This window comes from Bufo bufo, chromosome 5 (genome assembly GCF_905171765.1).
Source record: "Bufo bufo chromosome 5, aBufBuf1.1, whole genome shotgun sequence".
Taxonomy (NCBI): domain Eukaryota; kingdom Metazoa; phylum Chordata; class Amphibia; order Anura; family Bufonidae; genus Bufo; species Bufo bufo.
Genome location: NC_053393.1, coordinates 228,097,456 through 228,113,391, shown reverse-complemented (window position 1 = coordinate 228,113,391; position 15,936 = coordinate 228,097,456). Strand labels below are relative to the sequence as shown.

The following is a 15,936-nucleotide window of genomic DNA, read 5'->3' as shown; positions in this document are numbered from 1 at the left end:
GACCGGGGGCTTTCCTCGCATTTAGCTTGGACGGCAGGGTGCGAACCGTAGTCACATTCACTGTAGGGGATCAGCGAAGTCAGCGAGCGGGCCAGATAATGTGGCAGCAGGGACTGGGGTGCCCACTCTAGGGGGCATTGTCCGAGTTACATCACCCTCAGTTGAGGTCTCGAATCTGCAGTAGAACCTTCTGAGCTCCTCTGCCATTGCCTGACAAGGGGTAGTGAGCGCCGGGGGGGGGGGGGGTTTGTAGTTAGTCGCGGACCTAAGGCCCTTCCAGACCGCCCTCCGGTCGTTTGAGCGTAGAGAATGGTGGATGCGTTCCGCGTATGCCCGTTTCGCCGCACGCAGTTCCCGATTAAGGCAGTTTTTGGCCAGTCTGTATTCTAATTGATTACCGGATTTATGCGCGGTTTCCTTGCACCTGCGTAGTTGATTGAGCTTGTTTGTGAACCACGGTTTGTCATTTGGGTAAATCGTGTATGATCTTGAGGGCTCCCCAGTCTGTGCAGTCAAAACAGGCCTGTAGTTGTAGCTTGGCCTCCTCGGACCACATTCTGGAAGTTCTACGGATCGGTTTCGATGACTCTAGGCGACGTCTGTAGGAGGGGACCAGATGGACAAGGCAGTGGTCGGATGAGCCTAATGCGGCTCTCGGGACGGCTTTGTACGCTTTCCTTAGAGGCGTGTAACAATGATCCAAGGTGTTCGAGAGTCTCGTGGGACAATCAATGTGCTGGGAGTAGCGTGGTAGGACACGACGGAGGTCCGCTTTATTAAAATCACCCAACACGATGAACAGTGAGCCAGGAAGGGCCGACTCCCTGTGTGCGATGGTATCGCTGAGGGCCTGTAGGGCATTACCGGTGTCAGCGTCGGGGGGTATGTAAACACCCACCAGCACGTATGAAGAGAACTCCCTTGGCGAGTAGGCCGGCCTGTAGTTGATGAGGAGCGCCTCAAGGTTCGCAGTGCACATCCAGTCTAAGAGGGAGACATTAGGGCACCAGGTAGCACTGATGTAGAAGCAGATGCCGCCGCCTTTGGACTTCCCCGAAAGGGATGGTACGCGGTCCGCACGAACAAAGTTAAATCCATGGAGATGGAGAGCGTTGTCCGGGATGTCATCATGCAGCCATGTTTCCGTGAGGCAGATGATCGGGGTGTGCTCGTCGTGACCATACTTGCGGACTATCAGACAGAGTTCGTCCAACTTGTTGGGGAGGGATCGGACGTTCGCATGCATCCACTAGTCTCTCAGTAAAGTAATACTTCCTGATATTACTTTTAAACCTTTGCCCCTCTAATTTAAAACTATGTCCTCTTGTAGCAGTTTTTCTTCTTTTAAATATTCTCTCCTCTTTTACCTTGTTGATACCCTTTATGTATTTAAAAGTTACTATCATATCCCCTCTGTCTCGTCTTTCTTCCAAGCTATACATGTTAAGGTCCTTTAATCTTTCCCAGTAAGTTTTATCCTGTAATCCATGTACTAGTTTAGTAGCTCTTCTCTATACTGTCTCCAAAGTATCAATATCCTTCTGGATATATGGTCTCCAGTACTGCGCACAATACTCCAAATTAGGTCTCATTAGTGCTCTGTAGAGCGGCATGAGCACCTCCCTCTTTCTACTGGTAATGCCTCTCCCTATACACCCAAGCATTCTGCTAGCATTTCCTGCTGCTCTATGACATTGTCTGCCTACCTCTAAGTCTTCTGAAATAATGACCCCTAAATCCCTTTCCTCAGATACTGAGGTTAGGACTGTATCACTGATTTTATATTCTGCTCTTGGGTTTTTACTCCCCAGGTGCATTATCTTGCACTTATCAACATTAAATTTTAGTTGCCAGATTTTTGACCATTCCTCTAGTTTTCCTAAATCCTTTTCCATTTGGTGTATCCCTCCAGGAACATCAACCCTGTTACAAATCTTTGTGTCATCAGCAAAAAGACACACCTTACCATTGAGGCCTTCTGCAATTTCGCTGATAAAGATATTAAACAATATGGGTCCCAGAATAGATCCCTGAGGTACCCCACTGGTAACAAGACCATGGTCTGAATATACTCCATTGACTACAACCCTCTGTTGTCTGTCCCTCAGCAACTGCCTAATCTATTCAACAATATTGGAGTCCAAGCACAAAGACTGCAATTTATTGATAAGCTTTCTATGTGGGACAGTATCAAAAGCCTTACTAAAGTCTAGATTTTTTTGGTGGGACCAGCCAACACTCTAATGTGTATGGGGAACTCCTAACTCTCCCTTCACAAATGGCATCAGGTGAGAGAAAGATTTGGCATACTGTATTTCAGTACCTAATAGTTATGTTCTTCCGAAGAGAAGTCTGGTGGCAGCTTTCTCCTCTCTTCCCACTGAAAACACATACAAATTCTGCCAATCCAATCGTGTATGCGCTTGGGGGAATAGAGTGAGATAACTGCTGTAGGCCGACAGCTTTTGAAGGTTTATGGGCACCATAAGGCCTTAAAGGGAATCTGTGACCTCCCTATCAAACTGTTTGCATAGACACATAGCTGTGGTTCACATGAACAATACACAGTTTTTCTTTTGTTGATTTGAGGCTTTGTTCCTGAGTTATAATACTTTTTCTACTGGCCACAGAAATAAGAGGAACTTGGGTGCAACACGAACACTCAGTAATGCCCTCATTGCACCAAATAACTAATTTGCATATTAATAAAATGTATCATAACTCAGGAATAGTGTTGAGCGCGAATATTGCCACTTTGAGAATTAGCGAATATTTTCAATATAGTGCTATATATTCATATTTGCGAATAGTGTTGATCGTGAATATTCTAATCGCAAATTTATCACGAATATCGTCACTTAGCAACTATAGGAAAATTGTCTACCCCTTAGTGTTGATCGCGAATATTCTAATCGCAAATTTTTAGCGCGAATATATTACATTGCCGATTTTTGCAATCAAGTAAATAATGACTGGAGATCACAAATTCTCGAATTTATGGCGAATATTCGGCCATAAATTAGTGAAATATCGCAAATTCAAATATTGCCTAAGCAATCATTACTCAGGAATGAAGCCTCAGATCAACTAAAGAAAACAGTGTTTTAACCCCTTCAGGACCCTGCCATTTTTCACCTTAAGGACGAGGCCATTTTTTGCAAATATGACATGTCACTTTGTGTGGTGATAACTTTAAACCGCTTTTACTTATCCAGGACATTCTCAAATTGTTTGTATTTCATGACAGTGGTAAAATTGAATAAAAAAATTTATTTTTATTTATAAAAAAAAAATCCAAATTTACAAAAAATTTGAAAAAATTAGCAAATTTCCAAATTTAAATTATCTCTACTTTTATAATATATAGTAATACCTCCCAAAATAGTTATTACTTTACATTTCCCATATGTCTACTACATGTTTAGATCATTTTGTGAATGCCATTTTATTTTTTGAGGACGTTAGAAGTTTAGAAGCAAATCTTGAAATTTCCAAAACCCACTTTTGATATTTGCGGGATGAGGTGACGGTTTGATTGGCACTATTTTAGGGTGCATATGACTTTTTGATCGCTTGCTATTACATTTTTTGTGATGTAAGGTGACAAAAAAATGGCTTTTTTGACACCGTTTTAATTTTATTTTTACATTTACGGTGGACATCTGAGGGGTTAGGTCATATTTTTATAGAGCAGGTTGTTACAGACACGGCAATACCTAATATGTATACTTTTTTTTATTTACTTTACAATGTTTTAGTGTCTCCATATTCTGAGCCAGTTTTTTTTATTTTTGGGGCGATTGTCTTAGGTAGGGGCTCATTTTTTGCGGGATGAGGTGACGATAAGATTGGTACTATTTTGGGGGGTATACGTCTTTTGTTAGTGATGTAAGGTGACCAAATATTTTTTTATTTAGCACAGTTTTTATTTTATTTTTTTTGACGGTGTTCACCTGAGGGGTTAGCTCATGCAATAGTTTTATAGAGCCGGTCTATACGGACATGGCGATACCTAATATGTGTACTTTTATTTTTCCCCCCAATTTTTTACAATTTTTTTCCCTTTAATTTGTCAAAAGGATATATATATATTTTTTTTTACTATAAACTTTTTTTTTCTAAACTCTTTTTTTAAAAACTTTTTTTCACTTTCTTTTTTGCCCACTCTGGAACTTCAACTTTTGGGGGTCAGATCCCCTTTACAATGCATGACAATACTTCTGTATTGTCATGCATTGGCTGTAAGTGTATTACAGACTGTAATACACTTACAGCTTCCTGCCTGTGAGATCCAGGGGGCTGGATCTCACAGGCTCTCCCGTGAGGCAGCCACAATGCCTAAGAAAGGCATCATGCTGCCTTCCATGCCATCGGGTTCCTGTCACAGCAGCACAGTGACCCGATGGCAACTCCGATACCCGGAAAGACATCGCTAATTAGGTGAACCATAGATATGTGTCTATGCAAACAGTGGGATAGGGAGGTAGCTGGTGACAGATTCCTTTAAAGATGCTCACATAAACTTATCTCCTACCCATATTGAATGAACATGCATGCTTATGGGGGAGTTAGGGTGATATTGGTGCTTGGTTCAAACATCATCGTCTTATTTGTGGATGTGGATGTTGTGGATCCAAGAGAGTTTAGAGATATGACCAATAAATTATAAGGACCAGTCCAATTCCTTATTTCCTATAATGAAGTCATGTCAAAGCATATTATCAATGTTCAAGCATGTAATATATGAGTGTTGTAAGATAGGCATACACATTCCCCCAGATCAAATACCCCATTATTCATAAATCATTAGAATAAGTACATTTTCTGCCCTTTTCACTGCTGTTGCTAAGGATTTGATTCAATTTAGATTTTCTTTATTGGATAAAGGATAAACACATTACACTTTCAACAAACTATCTCATAATTTAGGATTTAAAGGTCAGGTTTCAATCTAAACAGTCAAACCACTTTGACAGAGTTGAAGACTGGGTCAACAGACAAGCTTAAAAATGGCTTTTGATAGACATTTGTATTTATTGCCTGACAAGTCGAACTACTAAAAAACCTAGTAAGATAACATTTCCAAAAAAGAATCATTGTATTCAAGCTTGTCCGTGTTGTTTATGACATATACCTGGAAAAAGGAAATGTTGCACAGAATGTAAAAGCCAAATCTGTGATTTAAAACATCAACTTAGGGTCCATTCACACGTCCGCAATTTAGTAATCCCTATTTGTTCCGCAAAATTGCAGAACAGATGCGGACCTATTTATTTCAATGGCACCGCAAAAATGCAGACAGCATTCAGTGTGCTGTCCGCATCCATAGTTCCATTCCGTTATGCGGATCCGCACAAAAAATAGAGCATGTCCTACTCTTGGCCGCAAATTGCGGTCCGTGGTCCCATTGTAGTCAATTCGTCCGCAAAAATGCGGATGACATGCGGAAAGGTGCAATAGGTCATCCACAAATAGAAAAAAATAGGCCTGCCCCCTGTGAACTTCAGAATCCAGGAAAGCAGTGTATAGAGAAGAAGACAAGACAAGAGAAGTGCAAAATGTCATCATATGATGTGGAAAAAATCATCGTTCTGATCCAGGAGCGCCCGTCACTATGGGACGCCAGGTCAGATGTATCAACATCAACAATTAGGCCTCTTGCACACGACCATGTGTCCCCCATGGCTGTATTGCGGCCCGCATAGCGGGTCTGCAATACACGGGACACCAGCCCTTGAATGGGTCCGCAAATCCGGAGATGCGTTGCGGGATGGAACGGAAGCACTATGGAGTGCTTTCGTGGGGTTCCATTCCGAGCTTCTGTTCCGCAAAAAGATGGAACTTGTCCTATATTTTTGCGGAACGGACGGATAGCGGACCCCATTCAAGTGAATGGGGTCGCGATCCGCATGTGGCTGGCCCACGGTCGGTGCCGTTCGTGTGGAAGAGGCTTTAAAGAGGTATTCCTATCTCAGATTGGAATACCCATCCTATGTGGTGGCTATGTTGGCCAGAGTTACATAAACATCCAAGCTTGCTGTGCTGTGCTGTGCTGTACTGTTTCTGTAATTCAGAGAGAAGTAAATGGGAGGTTTGCCGAAACCTCACAACTTAGCCGCATAAAAATAAAAAATATCACTATTCAAGAAGAATTACTTGTGTCACTGGAGTAATTTTGAGCTATAAATGCGAGGTACGTCAGTAGTGCCTGAATTATAGCTGTATTTAGGGTGCAGATACCGAGGAAAATCAGCTAATTAAAGTGGTTTTCCGAGATATTTTAACTGAGATATTTTAACTGATGACCTATCCTCAGGATAGGTCCTCAGTATGTGTTCGGTGGGGGTCCTACACGCGGGACTCCTGACGATCAGCTGTTTGAGAAGGCACTGGCGCTTGCAGTATCACTGTGGCCTTCTCTCTGCTCACCAAGCACAGTGTCGTACACTGTATAGCAGCTGTGCTTGGCATCACAGCTCAGCCTCATTTACTTCAATGGGACTGAGCTACAACCAGGTCATGTGACCGATGAACGTGATGTCACTGGCCCAGGAAAAGCTGCAAGAAGGCCACGATGCGACTACGAGCGCCGATGCCTTCTCAAACAGCTGATGGGAGGGGGTCCTCTGTGACAGACCCCCACCGATCAGATACCAATGACCTATTCTGAAGATAAGTAATCAGTTAAAATATCTCAGAAAACCCTTTTAAACAATTCCGCAAAATCTCCCACTAATGTTTAAACGCACACCCATTTTTAAGAACTTACATGTTAAAATTGACAGCACGCAGCCAGCAGGGAGTCCAATGATATGCAAGCTCTAATGCTCTCCAGCTGCTGATTAACAGTTTTTTCCCTTATACACAGTTATTGGGAGAAACCTGTCAATCAATAGCTGGAGAGGGGAGGTAGCATGCATATCATAGACTCCATGATCGCAGTGGACATGTCGGTGCCTGTGCACTGCAAAGTTTAACATATACGTTCTTAAAAAGGGGTGTACAAATTGCCATAATCAGCGTGTCTGACGCCAGCATAAAATACCCTACAGGTTAATTTTTATGTAGCAGCCAGGATCCTGCCTGCTATTATTCTCAAATGACTCTTCGATCTGAAACACTTATTCAAACAGAAGAACATTTTTGGCCTGAATTTTAACTTAAGAATTCCTGAGAAACTATAATCTAAAAAATTAAATATCTGGCATTACACAATATCTAATCAGTGCTGCTGGTGTCAGACTGTGAAGGGAAGAGTCGCAAGTGGTGAAACACATCTGGACCTTCCCTCCAAAATTGTGGCATGTATTCATAACTTCTAGAAGGAATAATACAGGCATGACACAACATAGAGTGATAAGAATAAATGTTCCAGAGTTGGTATTACTGTACATAAAGTAGTTGGAAGTAGTTTTTAAAGCAGATACGGTAGACAGGCCCTCTTTAAATTAGAGGGTAACTAGTGTTCTAGACTGATGAAAAGAAAACTCTTATCAGGCTACTTTCACACTAGCGTTTTTGCTGGATCCGGCAGGGTTTAGCAGAAATGCTTCCGTTACTGATAGTACAACCATCTGCATCCGTTATGAACGGATCCGGTTGTAGAATCTTTAACCAAGCCAAGATGGATCCGTCATGAACTCCATTGAAAGTCAATGGGGGACAGATCCGTTTTCTATTGTGTCAGATTGTGTCAGAGAAAACGGACCCGTCCCCTTTGACTTGCATTGGGGGTCATGCCATCTTGCTCCACATCCCAGGGCGGAAAGCAAACTACAACATGTTGTGGTTTCCTCTCCGGTATGGAAACGCAACTAAATGGAACGGAATGCATTTCGGAGCACTCCGTTCTGTTCTGTTCAGTTTTGTCCCCATTGACAATGAATGGGGACAAAACTGAAGCGTTTTTTTTCGGTATTGAGCCCCTATGACGGATCTCAATACCGGAAAACTAAAATGCTAGTGTGAAGGAAGCCTTAAAAAGAGCTACAAAAAGCCGAGATAATATTAGAAGTTTGTGATATTATGAAGATTAATTGCTTGTAGGCAGGTTGGGAAGGGTGGTGATTTGCTAAACTTGGATCCATTGTGTGACCTTGTCTTCATAGATAACCAAGCTGAAAATTGACAGCAATCCTTTCGCAAAAGGGTTCCGGGACTCATCCAGGCTGACAGATATTGAGAGGTAATGGGAACTTGTATTATTAGATACAAAAAATCTAAGTTTTGTGTTTCCTAATTGTTTTTTACATATTTATATATAGTATTTAAGTTTAATTCTGATAAACTCTAGAAAATATTACGACTGCATTCTGTTACGTGTATAAACATCCAAGTGTAAACTGCAGTGGTCCACTGTTAAAACCTGATTTCGAAAATGCATTACAGGAGTATTCCCATCTAGGCAATGGGGGCATATTGCTAGGATATGCCCCCATGATCTGATAGTTGTGGGTCCCTCTGGGACCTGCACCTATCTCGTAAACTGAACTGGCAAAGTGAAGAAAGGACGCACCACGCTTGCGCGGCCACCACTCGGTTATTTATCTCGACTATTTTTGGCGGCCCCAAAGAAATGAATGAAGGGTGGCCACGCATGAGCAGTGTACCCTCCTTCACTTTGCCGGTTCAGTTTACGAGATAGGTGTGGGTCCAAGAGGTGGGACCTGTACCTATAAGACAATGGGAGCATATACAGTACTAGAGATATGCCCCCATAGTCTGAGATGGGAATATCCCTTTAAGTGTTCTACCACACTATGACGTTTATATTTGCCCAAATAAACACATCCAAAAATGCCTGACTTGTGCAATAGCTTATTGTAGCCTTTTTTTAAGCGGTTCTTTGGTGTTTTTGTCCAAATAGTGTGTTTGCCCATGTGGCATTTTTTTATGGAGTCTCTTGGCATGTTCAGTATTTTTTTAAGCAAAGTATGTACTCCCTTGTAATAGTTGAGGACAATACATTAGTACAGAAAACACCATGCAAAAATGCCATTAAATGTGACAAAAATGCCAGGGAAAAAAGCCACACCACACCTTCAGCATACTGTGATTTTAAAAAACATCCATTGACCCAAAAATGCATCTAAAAATGGCACTAAAATGCCTGCTTATACTGCATTTAATTTTTACCATTTGGAACAACTGGTTTTTTTTGTCTAAAAATGCAGAAAATAACACCAGTCCAAAAAATGCACCCCAAAAAACAGCAAAAAGACTAAAAACTCCAAAGAAACTATGCATGACATAAGCCTTAGGCCTCATGCACATGACAGTTGTTTTTTGCGTCCGCAAATTGTGCGTCCGCCAAAAAAAACGGATGCGGCATCAGTTTTTTTTTGGAGGATCCGTTTTTTTCCACAGATCCCTTGTAATAAATGCCTATTCTTGTCCGCAAATGTGAAAAAAGTAGGACAGCATTTTTTTTGCTGAAGGGAAACACAGACAACGGACACGGAACACAAACGGATGAACTATCAGCATTTTTTTGCTGACCCATTGAAATGAATGGGTCCCCATCATATCCGCAAAAAAAAACTAACGGAGGCCGAGAGAAACAACTGTCATGTGCATGAGGCCTTATGAATACTTTTGACAGGAATTATAAATTACAGAGGTTTTTGTTGGGTTCAGGACATCAGATTAGTGGTGGCCTGCCGATCAGCTGTTTGAAGGGGCCATGTCGCTCATGCAGCCTCTTCATTGTATACATGGAACCACTTGCTTAGTAGGAACAGTGCAGGATATTGAAGCATTGAGACATAGCTGCAATACCTTGCACCGCAGCTACTAAGTACGGGGTGCACAGGTAGACAGACTGAGGCAAACAATGAAGAGAGCTCATTGGAGTGCCAAGAGCAAGACCCTCACTGATCTTATACATCCTGAAGATAGTTTATCAATTGCCTGAACCTGGAAAACAAAAACTGACTTAAAGGGAACCCGTCACCAGTTTTATGGTGTCCTAACTAAGGGCAACATAAATAAGTGACTGATTCTCTTAGCAAAATGCTGGGTCATTTTCTTTAATTGACCCAGTCAATCTGCCAACATCTTGTATTGAAAAGCTCCAGCTCATAATGATGAGTCATGAATATTCATGAGCTCCTGACTCTCCCTGCCCACTTGCTGCTGATTGACAGTTATTTTCCATATGAATCAGCAGCAGGTGGGCGGGGGAGTGGCTATAGCTCTGAATTAAATAAACGCTGGACTAACTGACATCACGCTGGACTCCAATCAGCTCATTAGCATGCAGCATGTGGCATCTTTGTGTGTATATTATGAGGTAACCATCTGTCACACCAGTAAGTAAATACATCTAAGGCACTTTTTAGTAGTTAATGATTGCATATAATTAGTTAGATTATAATCAAATATCCACATGACAGGTTCCTTTAAATGGATTGTTACAATAATGGTAGTCCAGCAGTTTTAACCTAGTAGTCTGTTGTTGAGTGGTCTCCCTGCATCAGTATCAAAGAGAGCTATACAATCCTGCAACTTCTCTTACTGGTAACTTTCTGCAAGACTGGGCATACACATTAGATAGCCATTAGCTGAACAGTTCCAATTTTCACAGAAGGAGTGAGAGGACGCCGGACCAAGGCTGAGCGTGTGGACAACAGAGGGCGCACTTAGACAACCGGTTGATAAACAATGTTGGATTTATTGTATGACGACGCTTTTCGGGGTACAACTGTCCTCTTTATCAAGTCTAAAAGGGATAAACGAATATAAATACAATACAGAGAAATGTAGAGAAATATATATAAATATACACATGTGCATGCAATTAATTATGCGAAAATATATATATATGTGTGTGTGTAAAAAATATATATGAAAACTATATAAAAAATGTTTATATATATGTACACACACAATGGAATAAAGCACATTTTCATAAAAAGACTTTCTGAGAGTACATCAATATAAATATTAATATAAAACATTGTATGCCCAACAGGGCTATGCGGTTGCATGAACTGAGCTAGATAGAAAATTCATTAAATATATGGATGATATATGCACAGTAACCTCAGAGGCCCCTAAAAAGTCCCTTTTAGGAATTGATATAAGTTAATATGGAAGAGCTGGAGTTCTACAGAGGTCAGAATAGGTGTTAACAAATGGAGAATGGATGGTTAATTAAATAAAAAAATAAAAAAATATAAAAAGGTGTATGTGCATTTGTTAGTAGACGCCCCTGATGGAGAGGCACTGTGAGGGGATTGTATGCTGTGCAAAAGTGAGGTCAGAGTTGCTGTTTGGGGGATAAGTATAATGTGATAGAATGCATATGTTGGTGTTTTATGCATAATACATTATATATTAGTGGTTGATATAGCTGGACTACAAAAATAAAGTTGGGAACAGAGAGGCAATATGATGGTGCTGGGAACGGAGGTGAGGGGAAGGGTGTGTAGTACCTGGATTGAAGTCAGCTGGAGGGCTGACACGGCCGCTGGCTGTCTGGCACGTGGAGGACGCTGACTGTGTTCCGTGTCAGCCCTCCAGCTGACTTCAATCCAGGTACTACACACCCTTCCCCTCACCTCCGTTCCCAGCACCATCATATTGCATCTCTGTTCCCAACTTTATTTTTGTAGTCCAGCTATATCAACCACTAATATATAATGTATTATGCATAAAACACCAACATATGCATTCTATCACATTATACTTATCCCCCAAACAGCAACTCTGACCTCACTTTTGCACAGCATACAATCCCCTCACAGTGCCTCTCCATCAGGGGGGTCTACTAACAAATGCACATACACCTTTTTTATATTTTTTTATTTATTTATTTAATTAACCATCTATTCTCCATTTGTTAACACCTATTCTGACCTCTGTAGAACTCCAGCTCTTCCATATTAACTTATATCAATTCCCAAAAGGGACTTTTTAGGGGCCTCTGAGGTTACTGTGCATATATCATCCATATATTTAATGAATTTTCTATCTAGCTCAGTTCATGCAACCGCATAGCCCTGTTGGGCATACATGTTTTATGTATTTTATATTAATATTTATATTGATGTACTCTCAGAAAGTCTTTTTATGAAAATGTGCTTTATTCTATTGTGTGTGTACATATATATAAACTTTTTTTTTATAGTTTTCATATATATTTTTTACACACACACACACACACACACACATATATATATATATATATTTTCGCATAATTAATTGCATGCGCATGTGTATATTTATATATATTTCTCTACATTTCTCTGTATTGTATTTATATTTGTTTATCCCTTTTAGACTTGTTAAAGAGGACAGTTGTACCCCGAAATGCGTCGTCATACAATAAATTCTACATTGTTTATGTTGTCCACACGCTCGGCCTTGGTCCAGCATCCTCTCACTCCTACTGTTTACCCGATTTGGTGCAACCCTAAAAGGTGAGCAAACCATTTTTCACTAATTGTGGCTTTCACGTTCATTTGACGTACTACCCTATGAGCACCTTTCTCTCCTTATTGCCATTATTTGCTGAATTTTCACAGGAGAGATCGACTATCTAATGAGTATGGTGGTCTACTAACTCTCACCCCAGAGGCGGAAAGAAGTTTTAGGTATATTTCAGCATGCTCAATCCTTTGTTCTCATGGGTAATAAGACACTGCCAGAATAATTTGACAAGAGCTTCTCCTTTTCCAAATGAGAACATATGCAAGCTAATGCTGAGTATGCATGTATAGCTGAGCTTGCATATGTAGAGGGTGGTTAGGAAATATACAGTGCCTTGGAACAGTGCCTTGGAACTTTACTTTGCACCCACAAACTTAAATGTATTTTATTGGGATTTCATATGATAGACCAACACAAAGTAGTAAGTATTTTTGAAGTGAAAAGAACATGATACATGTTTTTTGAAAATTTTAATAAATAAAAATCTGGAAAGTACTTTGTAGGACCACCTTTCACTGCAATTACAGCCTCAAGTTATTTGGAGTATCATTTTATTTTCACACATACATGCTACTTTGTGTTGGTCTATCAAATAAAATCCTAATAAAATACAATTAAAGGGAGTCTGTCACCTCCATTTGGCCATATACAGTGCTTACATGGCTCTGTAGCACACCTATACAGGATTGTAACGATACCTTTGTTCTTTTCTTTAGACTTGCACCAGCAGGAAAAACTAAGTTTAATTCATATGCAAATGAGCACTCGCAAGTGCCCAGGGGCGGCGTTCAGTGTGTAGGTCCGGCCAAGGGCATGCGCACTAGGTGAAGCGATGCAGTGCCCACAATGGGCATCACCGGGTGCATGCCCCAGACCGGCGAAGCAGTGCACAGGCGTGGGATCTTGGCCGGACCTAGCAATGACGTAAAGGATTTGGGGGCGGGCAAAGGAAGAGGCTGGGGAGGAGTAAAGTGAAAAGAAGGCAGAGCAGCCTGGGCACCTACACACTGAACGCCGCCCAGGGGCGTAGCTAAAGGCTCATGGGCCCTGGTCCAAGAGTTCATCTTGGGCCCCCTACCCTCATACCCCTTCCTAACACCCACAGATCCGTGTGCTCCCATGCCCGCCCAACGGCAGAGCTAAAATCTCACCAATACATTTTATATTCTGACCCCCATAACTTTTTATTTTTATGTGTATGGAGCTGTGTCAGGGCTCATTTTTTGCGGGCGGCCTGTACTTTTCATTGATACCAATTTGGGGCGTGTATGACTATTTGATCACTTTTTGTTCAATTTTTTGGTGGGAAGTGAAGAGACCAAAAATCGTAGAATCAGCCATTTTAACAGTTTTCTTCCATCTTGCCGTTTATATGGGATAAATATTTTTATATTTTAACAGTACAGGTGTTTTTGCATGTGACGAAACCCTTAATGTTAATTTTTATATTTGTTTTTATTTTAAGTTTTAGGAAAGGGTGAATTGCATTTTTATATATTTTTTAAAATATATATTTATCTTTTTTTACTCTTTTTAAGAGTAAATGTAATACAGTATAGTTCTGCTGCATGCACCTACACACACACACAGCCCCACCGTACTCATTACATATGCAGTATAGCTCTGCTGCATGCACCGACCTTACCCACACACAGCTTCACCATACACATTACATATCTAGCTCTGCTGCATGCACATTCTCACACAGCTCTGCTCTACACATTACACATATAGCACTGCTGCATGCACATTTACACACAGCCGTGCTGTAACATTACACATATAGCCCTGCTGCACAAACATTCACACACAGCTCCACTGTACACATTATATATACAGCTCTGCTGCAGCCTGCATACATTACCCACACACAGCTCTGCTGTACACATTACACATACAGCTCTGCTGCACACACATTCACACACAGCACCACCGTACACATTACATACACTGCTCTGCAGCAGTTTATACAGACAGTTCTTCTGACCAATTGCAGTGCTGACTCCTCCTACACACGTGATCATGACATCATCAAAGGTCCTTTATGCCTCAATTTCCACTGAGCGGATCGGTTCGGGTCGGTACGGTACGGTTCGCTATTTTGGGTGTTTCCACTATGAAAGCGATCCATACAAGCGAACCGTACCGCACCATTCAGGGTCCTGCTTCAGATGTAGGGCCATAGAAAAATGGAACGGTTCGGTTAGGGCGGAGCTACTTGCGTCACACAATACATTCTCCTGATTGGCGGCCTGAATAACGTCAAACGTAAGCGCAACATAAAACAGGAGCTGCTGGATGACCTCCATCTTTGTTGTTTGTAGTGTCGCGTTTGTCGTCACACTAGTGTGACGTCACGCTACGCTTTTTTTTCTAAAAAACGTATGGACCCGGCGGCCCGAGTTGCAGTGGAAACGCTCACCTAAAAAGACCCGACCATTAAAAATCTTCCAAACTGTGCCGACCCGAACCGATCCTCTCAGTAGAAACGAGGCATTATACTACCAAACGGTCAGGTCCTGTAGCTCTGTAGGGTCTACCATAACATCTGCCTTTCAGGGGTATGAGGAGGTGAGTGATTACCGACATCCCTTATTTGCTCAGAATCAGAGGCTCTGCTGGAACAGAGACAGTGCAGTCTCACTCGCAACCAAACCCGGCGGTCAGCAGCACACAGCTGCTCACTTCTCTTCCTGACCTGAAGCCGCTCCCCCTCCTCACTTCGCCTGCCCTGCACAGTGCACGCAGGGCTCGCCTCTCAGCCTCTGCTCCGCCCCCTATGTGATTTTAGTTAGCAACTTAGCTGCGGGCCACGCCGCCCGCAGGTACGGCTTTACTGTGGCTCTCCTGGCTTGAGGGGGCCCCGTGGGCCCCCCTGACTTAGGGGCCCGGTCGCAATTGCTGCAACCCCTATAGCTACACCAGTGATGCCGCCCCTGGGCACTTGCGAGTGCTCATTTGCATATGATTTAAACTTCGTTTTTCCTGCTGGTGCAAGTCTAAAGAAAAGAACAAAGGTACCGTTACAATCCTGTATAGGTGTGCTACAGAGCCATGTAAGCACTGTACACTGCGTGCAGAATTATTAGGCAAATGAGTATTTTGACCACATCATCCTCTTTATGCATGTTGTCTTACTCCAAGCTGTATAGGCTCGAAAGCCTACTACCAATTAAGCATATTAGGTGATGTGCATCTCTGTAATGAGAAGGGGTGTGGTCTAATGACATCAACACCCTATATTAGGTGTGCATAATTATTAGGCAACTTCCTTTCCTTTGGCAAAATGGGTCAAAAGAAGGACTTGACAGGCTCAGAAAAGTCTAAAATAGTGAGATATCTTGCAGAGGGATGCAGCACTCTTAAAATTGCAAAGCTTCTGAAGCGTGATCATCGAACAATCAAGCGTTTCATTCAAAATAGTCAACAGGGTCGCAAGAAGCGTGTGGAAAAACCAAGGTGCAAAATAACTGCCCATGAACTGAGAAAAGTCAAGCGTGCAGC

General features: G+C 41.9%; 1 protein-coding gene across 2 annotated transcripts in view; it reads left to right on the top strand.

The window, feature by feature from the left end:
* TBX20 (T-box transcription factor 20) overlaps positions 1-15,936 on the top strand; it is a 52,882-nt gene that overhangs the window by 26,817 nt on the left and 10,129 nt on the right. Inside the window, exons 6-7 of one of the 2 annotated variants that reach the window (XM_040433143.1) lie at positions 8,109-8,185; positions 12,528-12,596. In XM_040433143.1, coding sequence (XP_040289077.1) covers positions 8,109-8,185; positions 12,528-12,596 — 146 coding nt within the window. The remainder of the gene's footprint in view (positions 1-8,108; positions 8,186-12,527; positions 12,597-15,936) is intronic. The other variant, XM_040433144.1, reaches the window with a different exon arrangement.